We start from the raw sequence: 13,565 nt of genomic DNA on the forward strand, positions 1-13,565 counted from the left end.
TTATCCTTTAATGGATAAGGATCATGCATATAGTTATATATGTTCTCTCATCTTTATTTTCATTCATACTGAACTTCTGGTTCTACTTCTATACATGTTCTGGGGGCAATTGAAAATTTCTATTAATAAAAACTTTTTCTACAAATGTTAACTTTTTATTCAAATTTCATTTTCATTTATTCTAATTTATTGTTGATATTTTAAATAATATAATTAAAATATGCAATATCCACACAGGCAACTATGGCGACCATCCAATAAGGATCACAGGTTGTGATCCCTCACTGGCTTCCCACCCTCTAACACTGCTAATTGAGTTTAATATTGCTGGCTATCAGGGGTTAAACATGGGTCTATTGGTGAATATGCTTTTTCCCTCCACTTCCATGGCAGCAACTGGTACATTTTCTTAAAAAAAAAATTCACTGTAGTGGTGTCAAGATTCCATCCCACTCACCCCCCAAAAAATCCCAAATTCCCTAAATTGACAAATTACATGTATGATATATGACATGTATGACAGATCTCAAGATCTGACTTGAAAAAAAAGTTGATTGACTTTCACTGTCTGCACAGTAATACATTTACAGCTTGTTCAACTTAAAAATATAAGTTTCCCTGCTGCCTTAAGGATCCCCTCCAGACATGTTTTAAAACATAAAAATTACTCTTTTGGGATATGTCTGATATGCTTTCGGCACAAAACAGTTCAATTACCAAGTTAATTCTTGAAATCTCCTCCTTCTCCGTCATTGATAAATCTACAAATACGCAAATATTGTTCATTTCAAAAGCTTAATAACTGATGTCTGCTACTTAACTGAAAAGTCCATTTTCTGTGTATGTGCATTGGAGCCCTCAAGTTTCCACATCACGCTTGTGTTGGATGTATATTGGATCACAATTGGCCTCCACAAATGTGTCACAAATCATGCCTGTGGGTACATGTCTTAAACTTAGAGTTAAGGTAAGCACAGAGAAACTTTCCCATTTCAGCAGATGAATGTGAAAGTAGGTAACAATAAGTAAAATCCATTTTTGAGTGGAGGGGGACTTTACAAATGTCTGTTAACTGAACTAAAGTTGAATAATTAGTTCAAAGCTGTCTTGTGAAAAGCAACTGAGGTTCAATAAAGTTGAGATTTTAAGTTGGATCAGCAATTGTTCAGTCATCTTGACAAATGTTTCAGACCCTCTAGAAGTGAACATATTGTGTAACATCACCTCCGCCACTTTTCATTTGTTGTTATGGGCATGTCGACAACGGTTGGCAAGGAAGCAGAGATATTTAAAATGTCAAATTTTTAGCCTGTTAGTATTTCTTAGCAAGCACTGTCTAAATAAACAACTTGGCATTTTCTCCCACAATTTGTGCTACTTTGTGCCAAACCGCTTTTCTTTTGTCCTTGTCCTTGTAATCTGGGAGGGAAGAGTCAAGTCGTATAAAAGTGGAATTCCCGAAACGGCAACAATTATTTTCTCCTCCACAGACATCTTCCTATAACTTCCTAGTACACCATCAAACGACTTCATCAGTTTCACAGCATCACTTCCTGAAACAATGCAGTTGGAAGAATCAGTTTTTCATTTGAGAGAACTGATTAACAACCAGGATATAGCTTTAAATTTGTTTAAGAGGTTTCCAAGATATATGTTTTCTTCAAACTACAACTGATCATATTTCTTTAGAAACTTCAGTGAACAAACAGTACATTCACTCAACTCAACATTTCAAGTCAGAACTCATGATTATAAGTTCTGAAGGTGTCTTAAAATAACTGACTTGAAATAAATATAATTTACATATTTATGTTAATGACAAAAGATAAGTAATTCCTGATTACAGTGTTCTAGTCAACACACCTAAAAGCAAGAAATGTATAAAAGGGCTCTGCAGCTTGAACGAAAAAATCACCTTAAACAGGCATTCACTAGTATTTTCAACCATTTTATTTCAGGATCAAACAACTGTCTATCCTGTGTGTGTTATTCTTTAATGGTAACAAAACATATTGATTTCCCTTTTTGGTGCATAAAAACAGTTTTTCCACATTTGTTCATGCTGATTTCAAGAACTGTCAGGACTCTGTGATGCTGAAGTTCACATTTGATGCATTTATGGCTCTGAGACAATCTGAAAAGGTTGAGAACCACTGTTAGATAACAAATTAGATCCACAGGTGTCAGAGACGGTTATTATTACCACCTTAAATCCCTTCAGGTTTTTACCACAACATTATTATGCATGCTATTTAGCCGATTCCACCAGAAGGGGCATTAAAGTTTTAGCTAAATCTTACACTTTGAGCTCTGTTGGGTAATTAGTTGGCTATCAAGCTAGAAAAATGCACAAATTAACATGTATAATAATGAAAAGCCCCAAAGTGTGAGCTCCATGTGTAATTTACATAATCTGTTCTTGCTCTCTCCTCCAACAAAGAAGATGAACATTTTTTCTGCCATTCAAGTAACTGTTCACAGTTACACAGTAACATCCCCATTAGTGGGATTCTGGAGATCCATTGTCAAACATATTCAAAGCAAACCATTGCCCATTCATCTGGTCCCATTACGGTGGTATGCAGTCCCAGAACTCATGGCAGATACACTGGCAGAACCCGTAGACCATGATCATGATGAGGCTGGCAGGAACCAGGCTCACCAGCAACACCCCAAGTGTTGTCCTCTGCATTATAAGCAGGTAAACCCCCATGGGCAGCGAACTGAAGTACAACAGCCCAAGCACCCACACCAGCACCCGGGCCGAGGTCTGACACAGGAGGGCTGCACAGTTCCACACTGTCCACCTCTGTGTGATGGACGCCATGGAGTCCAGACTTGATGAACGGTAGCCACGGTTTGCAGCGTGGGATCCACGTGCCTGGCGGTGGAGGTCCTGATTTGAGGAGGGTGCCGGCGGAGGCTCCATGATGGTGATGACCACAAAGTTAGGGGAGCCCCGGATGGAGGAGTAGGTGGTGGTGGAGGAAGAGGATGAAGAAGGGGACGTTGCTGATGGGTTGCTACTCATCAGCGAGCTCAGATGCCTGGGGCTCAGGAGCAGCTCTGTGGTTGCCTCCTGGTGGAAGTGGAGGTTCCTCTGGTTCCTGCTTTGGAGGGCCAGCGCCGCCACCAGGTTGCAGTCATCTGGAAGGGTGCTCACAGCATCCCCTGGCAGTCTGGTGACATAGCGGCAGAACGGGCACACCACAGCGTTGGGAGGTGACTCACCGAGGTCCAGAATCTTAGCAAGACATTTGGCGCACAGACGGTGGCAGCATTCGAGCACCTTCGGCCTGCGACTCCCCAGGTTATACGTGCAATAGCAGATCTTACACTCCAGCTCCTCGGTGCTCAGTATGTCCACGTGGCCACAACCATCCTCCATGCTTTGCAGCTCAATCATCATCCTGTCCCCAAGCTCTATCCAGTCTTGAGATCAACAGAAAAATCCGACCGAAAGCTCAGGTCCAGGCTCAGCACCGAGGCACATGACAAGTTTCCCATAGATGGAAATGGTGACAACTCCCCACTCCACTGAAGGTTTGGGGTTCATTGTGGCTGTCCGACAGGCTCCTGTACTGTGTATGTTTGGGGGTGTGTGTGTGTGCAAGAGAGAAAGAAAGAGAGAGAGAGATTTGAGAGTTGATGTGGGAAGCCCCTCGTGAGTTCTGGCCTTGGGGGCTTGCCTGCCTCCGAGCAGTTGGGGAAACTGCGCTTCGTTTGGGGCAAAAAAAAAAAAAACCTTTCATGGGCCGCACGAAAAGAGAGAAAAAATGTGAGAGAGACTGAAAGAAAAGACAGAGAGAGAGAAAGAGAGAGGGAGAGAGATAACTGTTAACACAGCATTAGAAGAGAACAGAGGCGAAAGGACAACAAAGCAGAGTCTGTACAAACCAGAGCTGGAATTTTCGAGCCTGATCTTTTGTTGCTCAGTGAAATTCGGTCCAATTAGTGGCTGACACACACACACACACACACACACACACACACACACACACACACACACCTCTTTAACATCTACAGCGCTCTGTTAACGGTGTATGAGTGTGTATGTGCAAGAAAACATGAATGACTGTGTATTTGCATGATAATGTTTAAGTGTGTGTGTGTGTGCGCACGTGTTCTCTGTACAGTGTTTGATGTCAATCTGTGTATGAAGATTTTTCTTCATAAAACAAACATTTCTGCAGCTAAGTTCATTTTATGGTCCATTTCAGCTGTGTTCAGAGAAAAAACTCTAAAAAGCCACTGTACACAGCCAGATATTTCCCTCAGGAGTTGGTAGAGAGCAAAAACAGACCAAACAGGGAGTGAATATTGGACTTACATTTACCAGGTGGACAGAAACACGACTCCAAATGAATGATAATGTTGCTCCGTAACCGCTGGATGTGGAAATAAGCGACTGTATGCTAACAAGTTCAACATATCAATTTAAAAGCTGCTGATATGTCTGTGTTGTGTTCACTACTTGTTTCCTCTGCCCCCAAGTGGCCAAAAATCAGTCTTTGCAGGTTTAAATATTTAATTAAAAAAAAAAAACAACAACAACACATTGACCAGGATTTTAAGGATGTGAAAATCATAAAAGACATTTCTGGTACTTCCAAACCTGTCGAGAAGTCATCAGTGTTCCTGTGATTCACCTGCTTAGTTTCTATTTTCATTGTCACAAGAAAAAAACGCTTCTTCAGATGCTTAAAGTGACTTCTGTGATGTTTTCTGTTGTGATGAGCACCCTCTAGTGGTTGTGAAAATGGCAACCGTCCTCAATTAGTACTAAAGCCGCATGTGGGAGGAGGTTGGGTTGGATGATTGGCTGAGTGTCTGACTTTAACATCAGAGATCATGATTTGCATCCTAAAAACACTTTGACTAAGTTGTTCTGGTTACTTTAAACTTAACCAGACTTCAACCATGGAGGTGACAGATCAGAAAATTACTCATGGGTTGTTTCATATCCAGCGTTGTCGGTGTCAATATTGGATTGATTCAGCTTGTAACTCTGTCAGTGATTTGTATAAAACCACATTTGTTCACATGAATGCTTGTGGAACATTTTATAGCAACATTTTGTTGACATACTAATCCAGTTGTTGGTCATGGTTACAGCGAGTTAAAATTAAGCTTATCCACAGACTGCAGTTGATTCATAAAATATCAAAGAAAGAAAGTTTAGTTTAGTTAATGAAAGTTACTGTGGTTCCTCTCCTTTTTCACTAAATCCTGGTTCCCAACATTACCAGTTTTTTTCAACAAAAAAAAAATTTCAGTCCAATGTTTCTGTTAATTTATCTGTCGTGTTATACAAATAATGTAATACGGGTTAAAGTTGGGTGGTTTGTGTTTCACAAAGGTATATTTTGTTTAAAGGTTTCAGTCCTGCTGTGTTGAGAGTTTTTTGAGAGTTTTGTCATCAGTGATAGTGAAACAGGCGTGCGTCATTAGCTGTACTAAGCAATGAGTCACCAGGCATTGTCCAGTCGGGGAAAGAAGGATAAAAACTGTTCTGTTGTAAATGACATTCTGTATAATTTGGTGACTCATGGTTGTGTGTGTGTGTGACCAGAGGAAATTGTGATTGTCAGCAGGATTTTCCCTTCTGTTTTATTACAATTTTTGTTAATAAATATCACCTTTTTTTTGCACACTGTGGCCTGCTTACCTTTTTTTTTAACACCCCTTTAAAAGTTTCCAGTGCCGAATAATATTTTCTACCCTTTATATGAGGTGGTGGTACTACAGTTACCTTTCAAAACAGCTATGGATTTGCCTTGAGAATCCTCTATAAGTGTGAATATGTGTCAGAATCGGCGTACTGGCGTGGAGTGAGGGAGTGGCCGCGGCAGTGGAAAGTGGAGCAGATCTTTGTTGGAGATCACGGTTTGGCAGTGAGCTCTGATCTTGATTTGAGTCCAGAACAGCGCAGACCGCAGTGCAAAATGGGTCATCATCTCTTTGTAGTTCTTAGTTTCCCCTCGTTTCTCCCTGAGATGGGTTAAATCTGACTCTGCTGTCTGTCATACAGGCTGTATTCATCCGGCTTTCATTCTGTTTTTGAAACCGCCTTTCTGATAGTGAAAGTTGAAGGATTGAGTCCAACAATTTTTGTAAGTTTCTAAAACAGACAAGCCAACAACCACGCCCACTTTACACAGTGATTGGTCAGGTGTGTGCAGGTGTTCTTCTCACAAGTACTTTTGTAGGTATAACTGACAGCAACCATCAGTGGTAGAATGTAAGTAAGTACATTTACTCAAGTACTGTACTTAAAGGTGCAGTGCGTAGGATTTCTTTATGGTGGTGCAACATGGTGGGCTCCGTGGAAGAGGACCTGCCCCCTATGTAGATATAAAGGGCTCATTCTAAGGTAACAAAAACACAACAATTCTAATTTTCAGGTGATTATACACTAATTAAAACATACTTATGAATATTATATTCCATTTCTGCCAAGCCTGTTCTGCTAGATGCCACTAAATTCTACACACTGCGCCTTTAAGTACAATTTAGGGGTAATTTTACATTACATGAGATTTATCTGGTGGTGACAGGCTTAATCAGCATTGTGTGAACTTGTTTGGCAAAGGTTTGAATGTAACAGACGTTCATTTATATGTAAAAATTGTAAATAAAACCCTATTAATTAATATGGTCACATTCATTTTCTTTATTTTCATATATTACATGAATAGATTGTATAACAATAGCAGCATAACACACGACACGACACACTATAAGACGACAGACTATAAGAAATCTCCAAACACACACACACACACACACACACACACACACACACACACACACACACACACACACACACACAGCTGACGTCAATGACCTCAACCACAACAAAACAAGTAGCGGCTGAAGAGTCTGGACCTGCGTGAAGTCAGACAGAACTAGACTGAACAAGGCAGGAAGTGAGGCGGTTTTGTCCATCACAATAAAAGCATAACATATAAAGATGCACTATCAGTCTGTAAAATGACATTCTGAAATAAAATCCAAGCAGTTGTTATTCCCATTCAGGTGTATGATTTACTAGTATGGGAACTTTCACATTAATCTGTTGAAAGTGGAAAGTTTCTCTGTGCTCAGGGAAAATCCAATTTTAAGGGGCGGGCCAACAAACATGATTTCCTGACCTCACACCCTGCGTGCTGTTATTGGCTGGTGGTTACAATCCTACTGCCCAAAGTTTGAAGCCCAGAAGCGTCCTGAACACAGTAAAATAATAAGAAAATAAGAAAATACAGACATAGGGCAGGGTCTCTGTACATGTAAATACAAGCCCCTTTTACACAGCCTGTTTAAGGCTAGAATGCTGCGCCTTTATTCCGCCTCGCTGTTCTGTATAAAAGCTACAGACACAGAGTAGAGGGGGGGTTGCTCCGCCAGTAAGCCAGCTACGGACTCTTTGAATCTGCATCGTTGGCATGCTATGTAAAAGCACACAAGAGGGCAGCATTATGCTGGCTCAGTGTAAAAAAGCAAAGGTGGCTTAACGATGGATCTTCTTTACAGCTATAATGCAGGATCTCTGTACAAAAGAGCCTACAGACACCATCACGCACTTCTAGTGGGTCATAAGTGATGATTGAGAGGGATTTTTTGTTGGGTCTATACATTGTTTTTTTAATAAAGTCTTACGTGGTATGCATTTTAGTCCTCAGTTAAAAATGGAAAAACTAAAAAAGAAAAGTAATTGAGGCTTGTGTTTCTTAGCTGGTTCAAGTCTTACCTTCAGATTCGCAAGATCACAAGATCACATGATGATGCCAGAACCCTCATAGGTTGCTAATTGGTCCGAACCATGGTGGTTTGGAAACAAGCGTATAACTTGAAACCCGGCAAGATGTATTCACGTGTGACATCGTGATCTCGCGACTCCAGCTGCCTCACAAGGTCAGCTGCCGCTTGAGTACATCAGTTCTCATGCGAAGCATAGTCACCTTTATTTTGAAAAGCCAACACCGGAAGCATATTCGTACACATTCCGGAGAGATTGACACCGCGGGAGGAGCGGAGGGGACCCGGTCGTGTTCCAATGCTGGGGAGCCGGGAAGCAGGAACCGCGGGCGGCGGAGAGGCGGCTGCCGGGCCGCTGAGCGGGGCACACCCCGAGAAGGAGATGCCTCCCGGCCGCGCAGGGTGTCGTCTCACCGGCCTGGTCAACTGGAGGCAGAGACCGTGCAGGACTTCAGCCCTGTTTGCTGCAGCCAACACGCTGTTCTGGTAGGCATCATGACGCAGGGATATCAGCCTCCCATCCGTAAAACACTGAGCTGCTGTTAATTAGAGGAAAAATAACTTTGGATTGACCCCAAACCTCAGTAGAACATCATCATAACATTTATATAATAATCGTATTTCCTGAATTTGCCTGAATTTTATAGCTATTTTATGTTTTGTACCCCAATTATTTTCTCCTATAGAATTACTACAATAAGCTCATCCTCTAATATTTTAGGGGCATACAATTAGTCTTTGGTTCCATCTTCAACTGTATTGAACATAATGGTATATTTTATTATTATATTTTATTTTAAATTGTTATCATTTTATTACCATGATACTTAAAAATCAGGGGTTTGCAAAGAGTTTGCATCCATTGTTTTGAATTTGTTTGTTTTATAATTTCTAATATCTCTATAATATTTTATATAATAATATAATATAAATAAAATAAAGAATAATATGGTAATCTGTACTCGGGGCCATAGCTAGGATTGTAGAAATACTGAGCTCATAAGTTCAAATCCACCCCAACTATCTCCCACTTTTATTTTTAAAAAAATATTTAGTTATTCAGTTGTATTTTCCATACATTTTATATCTGTCAGGAATAAAATTCCAGTGGGGACCTGCTGGCCTTTTGCTGACCTAAAAGTAGTCAAATTTAAGTAAGTCTAAGTCTAAAAATACTTCAAACTGCAAAAATATGGAGGACGTGACCTCAGTGTCCTCAGTGGCAGCCACAGCCCTGTGTTTTTTCCATTATGAGCTTCCGCCCTTGTTTTTATGGTGCGTCCTCATCTCCTGTAGTATTATGATGATATTTTTTTATAAAATTAATTTCAGACTGTGCTGTTGTCAGGAATTTACAGTCCAAATTCATCCAATGCAACCCTAACCCGACAAAATAATTGTATCTCCCTACACATTAGTCTTCATGCTGTTTCAAATAAATGCTGCTGTCCAGAGCCAGAATATAATTCTGGAGGAAAAATACAAAATCAGTTCATTTAGATTTATTTTTCGGCCTAAAAACAATCAAATTTAAGAAATGCCAGAATCAGCCTTAAAGACTCACCATTTATGTGTTACTGTTGAACGTAAAGTCAAAATTCCCCGGCACACAACATGTCCCCTCTGTCTTCAGTGGGGGCCACATTCCTGATTTCAGCTATAGTTAAAAGCTTTTCTTTGACATTTGGTCAGTAAACATTTCTATTCCAGTATCCATTTTTCATGCAGACTCAGAGGGAAATAATATGCCAGTATAATAAAGGGTCTTTTATATTACAGGGCAGACTTTTGTATCCCTGCATCCTTCTGATACCGGCTGGTTATTTTAAATGAGTAAAGAAGAAAATCATGGTATAAAATTGGATGTAATTTGCTTTAAAATGTTGAAAAGACTCTCTGCATCCATAAAAATAGAAGATTGTGGGAACAGTAGGCTACTGTCTGAGAATTTCAGCCACATTCACAATTTCACTGAATACTGGCTCAAAATACTGTATAAATCAACATCTTTTCTCCAAAAATATTATTATTAGCCTTCAAAAGAGCCACAGTGACACAACATGATACTTAGTGCAGCCGTGTGTGTGTCGCTGAATATGCAGATGTGAGGTGAAGCTTCTTTTGTCTCTCTGCAGGTTCGTAGCCTTCACTTCTTTCCGAGCCTACAGCCTGTCGGCCGTCCTGCTGGCTCTGCTGGTCGTCATGGTGACCGCCAGAGACATCGCTCTGTCCAGATCCACAGGTAAAAGCGACAGGACTTTTTATTTTATTAAACTCCCGAGGAAGGTCAGAGTAACCATAACAGCGATTCAATCAAATATTACAAATAAAATATCAAACCAAGTAATAAAACCACAATAATCTAAGAAATAGCTGCAAATTGTGAATTTTCCTAATGAAAGAGACTCTAAAATAGAGCTGAAATGATTACCTGAGTAATCAGTTAGTTGATAAACATGCAACACTTGCATTGTTCCAGCTGCAGCTCCTCAAATGTGAGTATGTGCAGCTTTTCTTTAAGTAATTAATGACAGATTAATCAAGAATGAAAATCATTAGTTGCAATTTTCTAACTTAAATCTGATTATTGTGGCATCTCATTATTAGTGTTTATTAGTTACTACATAATAATACACTTTCAGATACAAATACTATAACATTATTTACCTGTAGACACAGTTTGTTTACTTTGAGTTACTAGTATACATTTAAGACAAAATGTAAAAGAAACACATTATAAAAAGACATTTAAATACAATTAAAAAGAGTTAAATACTAATTTGTCAATACTAATATTGAGAAATACAAATAGCATTAATAATAATTCCAGTTTATAACAACTTGGGTCTTATTTTTGTTGTTTTATACATGATTTCCATCTGTATTAATAACATTTCACTCACTAAGTCAAAAGCTGAAATTTAGGAACATAGTATTAATTATATATAATATTGCTAAAAAAGAAGTCTGACTGGTCAGGAAACAGGAGCAGTCAGGTTCAAAATAATTAGTTTTATAATTTTTTATAACTATAGTAAAAACACTGTATGAGCACACCTTTCTCATTTCCTTACTTCAACAATAAGCTCATATCTTCACTTTAACCCTATTAAAGTGCAATTCTACATTGAACTAAACTGACTCAAAGCTGCGACAAGTTAAGTTGGTAGTCAATCGACAGAAAGTTCATCTGCAACTATTTTGTCTTATTTAAAAGTATTTAAAGTAGTTATATTGCAAGAAATCTCAGAGTTTGATGAATTTCTTCTGGTTAAATGAGCAACTCCACACAGCACCTTAACATCCAGACTGTAGGGGTCGGATAGAAGCTACATTCATGTTATTTTTTTCACAAAGCCTGCGTCACAATCACAGACTACCTTTATCTGTCCAGCATGATAAACACAAACATCTCTGCTTTCACTCTCAGTGTAAATGTGCTTACTTCCCCTCTGACGTCGCAGTAAATCAGCTGCTGGACCAAGCGATTAATCACAAAAATAGTCTGCAGATTAATCGATTATGAAACGATCCTCAGTTGCAGCCCTAAACTGAATAACTATGGGAACAGTTGAGGCTTTTATCCAAGCTGCTCGATGTGGGTCCAGCTCAGATTTTTGGATGATTTCACCCTGATGGCAACTCGTTAGCCTGATGAGTAATAAGGATGCTTACGAGAGATGGTTACTCATCCGCCTGACGCATTTAAAATAAAAATAATGACAGAACAAAAAACAAGACATCATTTATCACTGTCATTTTATATTATCTAAAGAAATGATTACAGCTTCTTTCCTTTTTTTTACGTCTTAGTCAGCACTTCTCTAGAAGTAGTGTTGTGCCTCTGACCATTGTACTCTTAATAATGGTTAATTGTATGCTGCCAAGCCTGCAAATTAGCCGTAATTAGCGCCAAGTAAAGAGAAAATCCACTGTAAAACTCTTAATCTCTGTAAGGAAACAGATATTGACGTTCATTTTTGGATTTCTAGTTCCATTTAGTTGTTTAGTGTATTTTTCCTCTTCCTGTGGACTCCTCTAAGGTTTATTATGAGGGCATTATCCAATGACGTGTACCCATCCAGTGTTAAATCATGATAAAGATTTCCTTTTTCCACAGGAGCTCACTTATGGCGCAGCATGACAGCAAGGTAGGATACTGAAGTGCATCCGATGGTTGTTTGTTCATGTGTGTTTGGTGTTAGACAGCGATTGCAGGTTAGAGTTTTAGTTTCAGAAACATATCTGAGAGGCAAAGCTGCTCTGGAGGTAGAAGTCATCTGATTGGTTTAAAATTTGGTGGTCAGGGTTAAAGCCCGCTGCTGAGGTTAGCTTACCCGCTAATTTGATCTGCAGTGAAGGAACACAAAAATATAACTGTAAAGTTTTAAAAAAATGTCAAAAGTAAATAAAATGTGTAGATGGAAATTACTTTTTTTCTTTTAATTTGAGATTCAGGAAGGTCAGCAGGCTAATTAATTAGCTTAACTTATAGGTACAGGACAGTTTTTGTAATTTGAACTCAGAAGCTCAAGTAGATTAACTAGCTAGTTTAGTTCACAATTTTTCAAATCTGTCTTAAAACAATAGTCAGGTGCCCAAATGAACATTGAAATGGTGTTTACTTATTGTAATTTAAAAGTTGATGTGAAGCTTATATAAGGCTTCCTCAGTCTGAGTTAGTCATATCAAGTGGATATCTGACACATTTACAGTCTTTTTAGCATCAAATTCCCTCTTTGTGTTTCCTCGGACAGTGTTTCCCTGTTGAGCTGCAGGTGGAAGTATAGTAACAAAAAGAGAGACTTTCACACTAAAAAGACTGTAACGTTGAAAGATATCTACTTGATTTGACTCATTTGGACGCTGAAGCTTCATATTAGCTTCAGATAAACTTTTAAATACATTTTTGCACAGAAGGAGGACTGTGGATTTTGTCCCCCATCATTTATGTTGTAAGTACATTATGAAGGGATCTTCTAATGTTCAGTATGAACATGAGGAATGATTACAGCAAGAAAAACATGTTTCACTGTTCATTTGGGCTCCTGACTGTTGTTTTAAGATACACTTGAAAAACTGTGAACCCATCTTTCAAGTCTTGAGTCTTAAATGTAATTCTTGCCTTGCACAGACAAAACTACTTCAGAAATGTGTGTCATGTCAAACTAAATGCACAGACGTGTTGAACAGACAGCTCAGCATCCTTTCTGACACCAGACTCATCCTAAATCTGCACTGGACTGTTGTGAAGCCCTGCAGAGCTGATTGGTCACACATGACCGTCTAATCAAATCCCACCGCTAACATCTCCTCTCTCAGACTGAGCCATGTGACGGCTCCAACACTGGTGTAGTTTCAAGTCACAAATCATCTTGTGATACACAAGTATTTACTAGCATTTAGTGCTGAAATGGTTAGTTAATTAACAGATTAGTCTATCAACAGAAAATGTATGTAATTGTAAGTTGAATAGCTTCTGGGATTCTGACTGTTGGTCCGACAAATAAAGCAGTTGGGAAACATCACTTGGAGCTCTGCGTGGAAGCTATGATAAAAATAATCAGTGATTAAAGTAATCATTGTTGCAGCCCTTGTTTATATGTGCAGTGCTGCATTCATTCCCTCATAAAAACTACCTCTAATTACAACCTTGTGACTTTTTGCTCAGAAGTGATCCTGTATTTACGACATGTTCAATAGATTAATAGATATATGTGGTTTGCAATGTGTGTTTTGTGCTTTTTCAGCATAAAGATGCATTTGTTATAAATACGTAACCTTCATGATTCAATCGCCTTTGATTT

At 39.0% G+C, this 13,565-nt stretch overlaps 2 protein-coding genes across 2 annotated transcripts in view; one reads left to right on the forward strand and one right to left on the reverse strand.

Annotated features, from left to right (window-relative positions):
* Positions 1-1,976: 1,976 nt before the first annotated feature.
* rnf182 (ring finger protein 182) lies at positions 1,977-3,682 on the reverse strand. Its single transcript, XM_067604681.1, has one exon. The coding sequence runs from the start codon at positions 3,407-3,409 to the stop codon at positions 2,570-2,572; it is 840 nt and encodes a 279-aa protein (XP_067460782.1). The 5' UTR covers positions 3,410-3,682; the 3' UTR covers positions 1,977-2,569.
* A 4,338-nt stretch (positions 3,683-8,020) lies between these two features.
* Positions 8,021-13,565, forward strand: part of retreg1 (reticulophagy regulator 1) — a 31,267-nt gene continuing 25,722 nt past the window's right edge. The window contains exons 1-3 of the mRNA XM_067606770.1: positions 8,021-8,244; positions 9,894-10,000; positions 11,879-11,909. Coding sequence (XP_067462871.1) covers positions 8,057-8,244; positions 9,894-10,000; positions 11,879-11,909 — 326 coding nt within the window. The 5' untranslated portion in view covers positions 8,021-8,056. The remainder of the gene's footprint in view (positions 8,245-9,893; positions 10,001-11,878; positions 11,910-13,565) is intronic.

This window comes from Thunnus thynnus, chromosome 12 (genome assembly GCF_963924715.1).
Source record: "Thunnus thynnus chromosome 12, fThuThy2.1, whole genome shotgun sequence".
In the NCBI taxonomy this organism is placed as follows: domain Eukaryota; kingdom Metazoa; phylum Chordata; class Actinopteri; order Scombriformes; family Scombridae; genus Thunnus; species Thunnus thynnus.

Coding starts and splice junctions, on each gene's coding strand:
- rnf182 (XM_067604681.1), bottom strand. CDS start 3,409: ATGATGATTGAGCTGCAAAGCATGGAGGATGGTTGTGGCCACGTGGAC.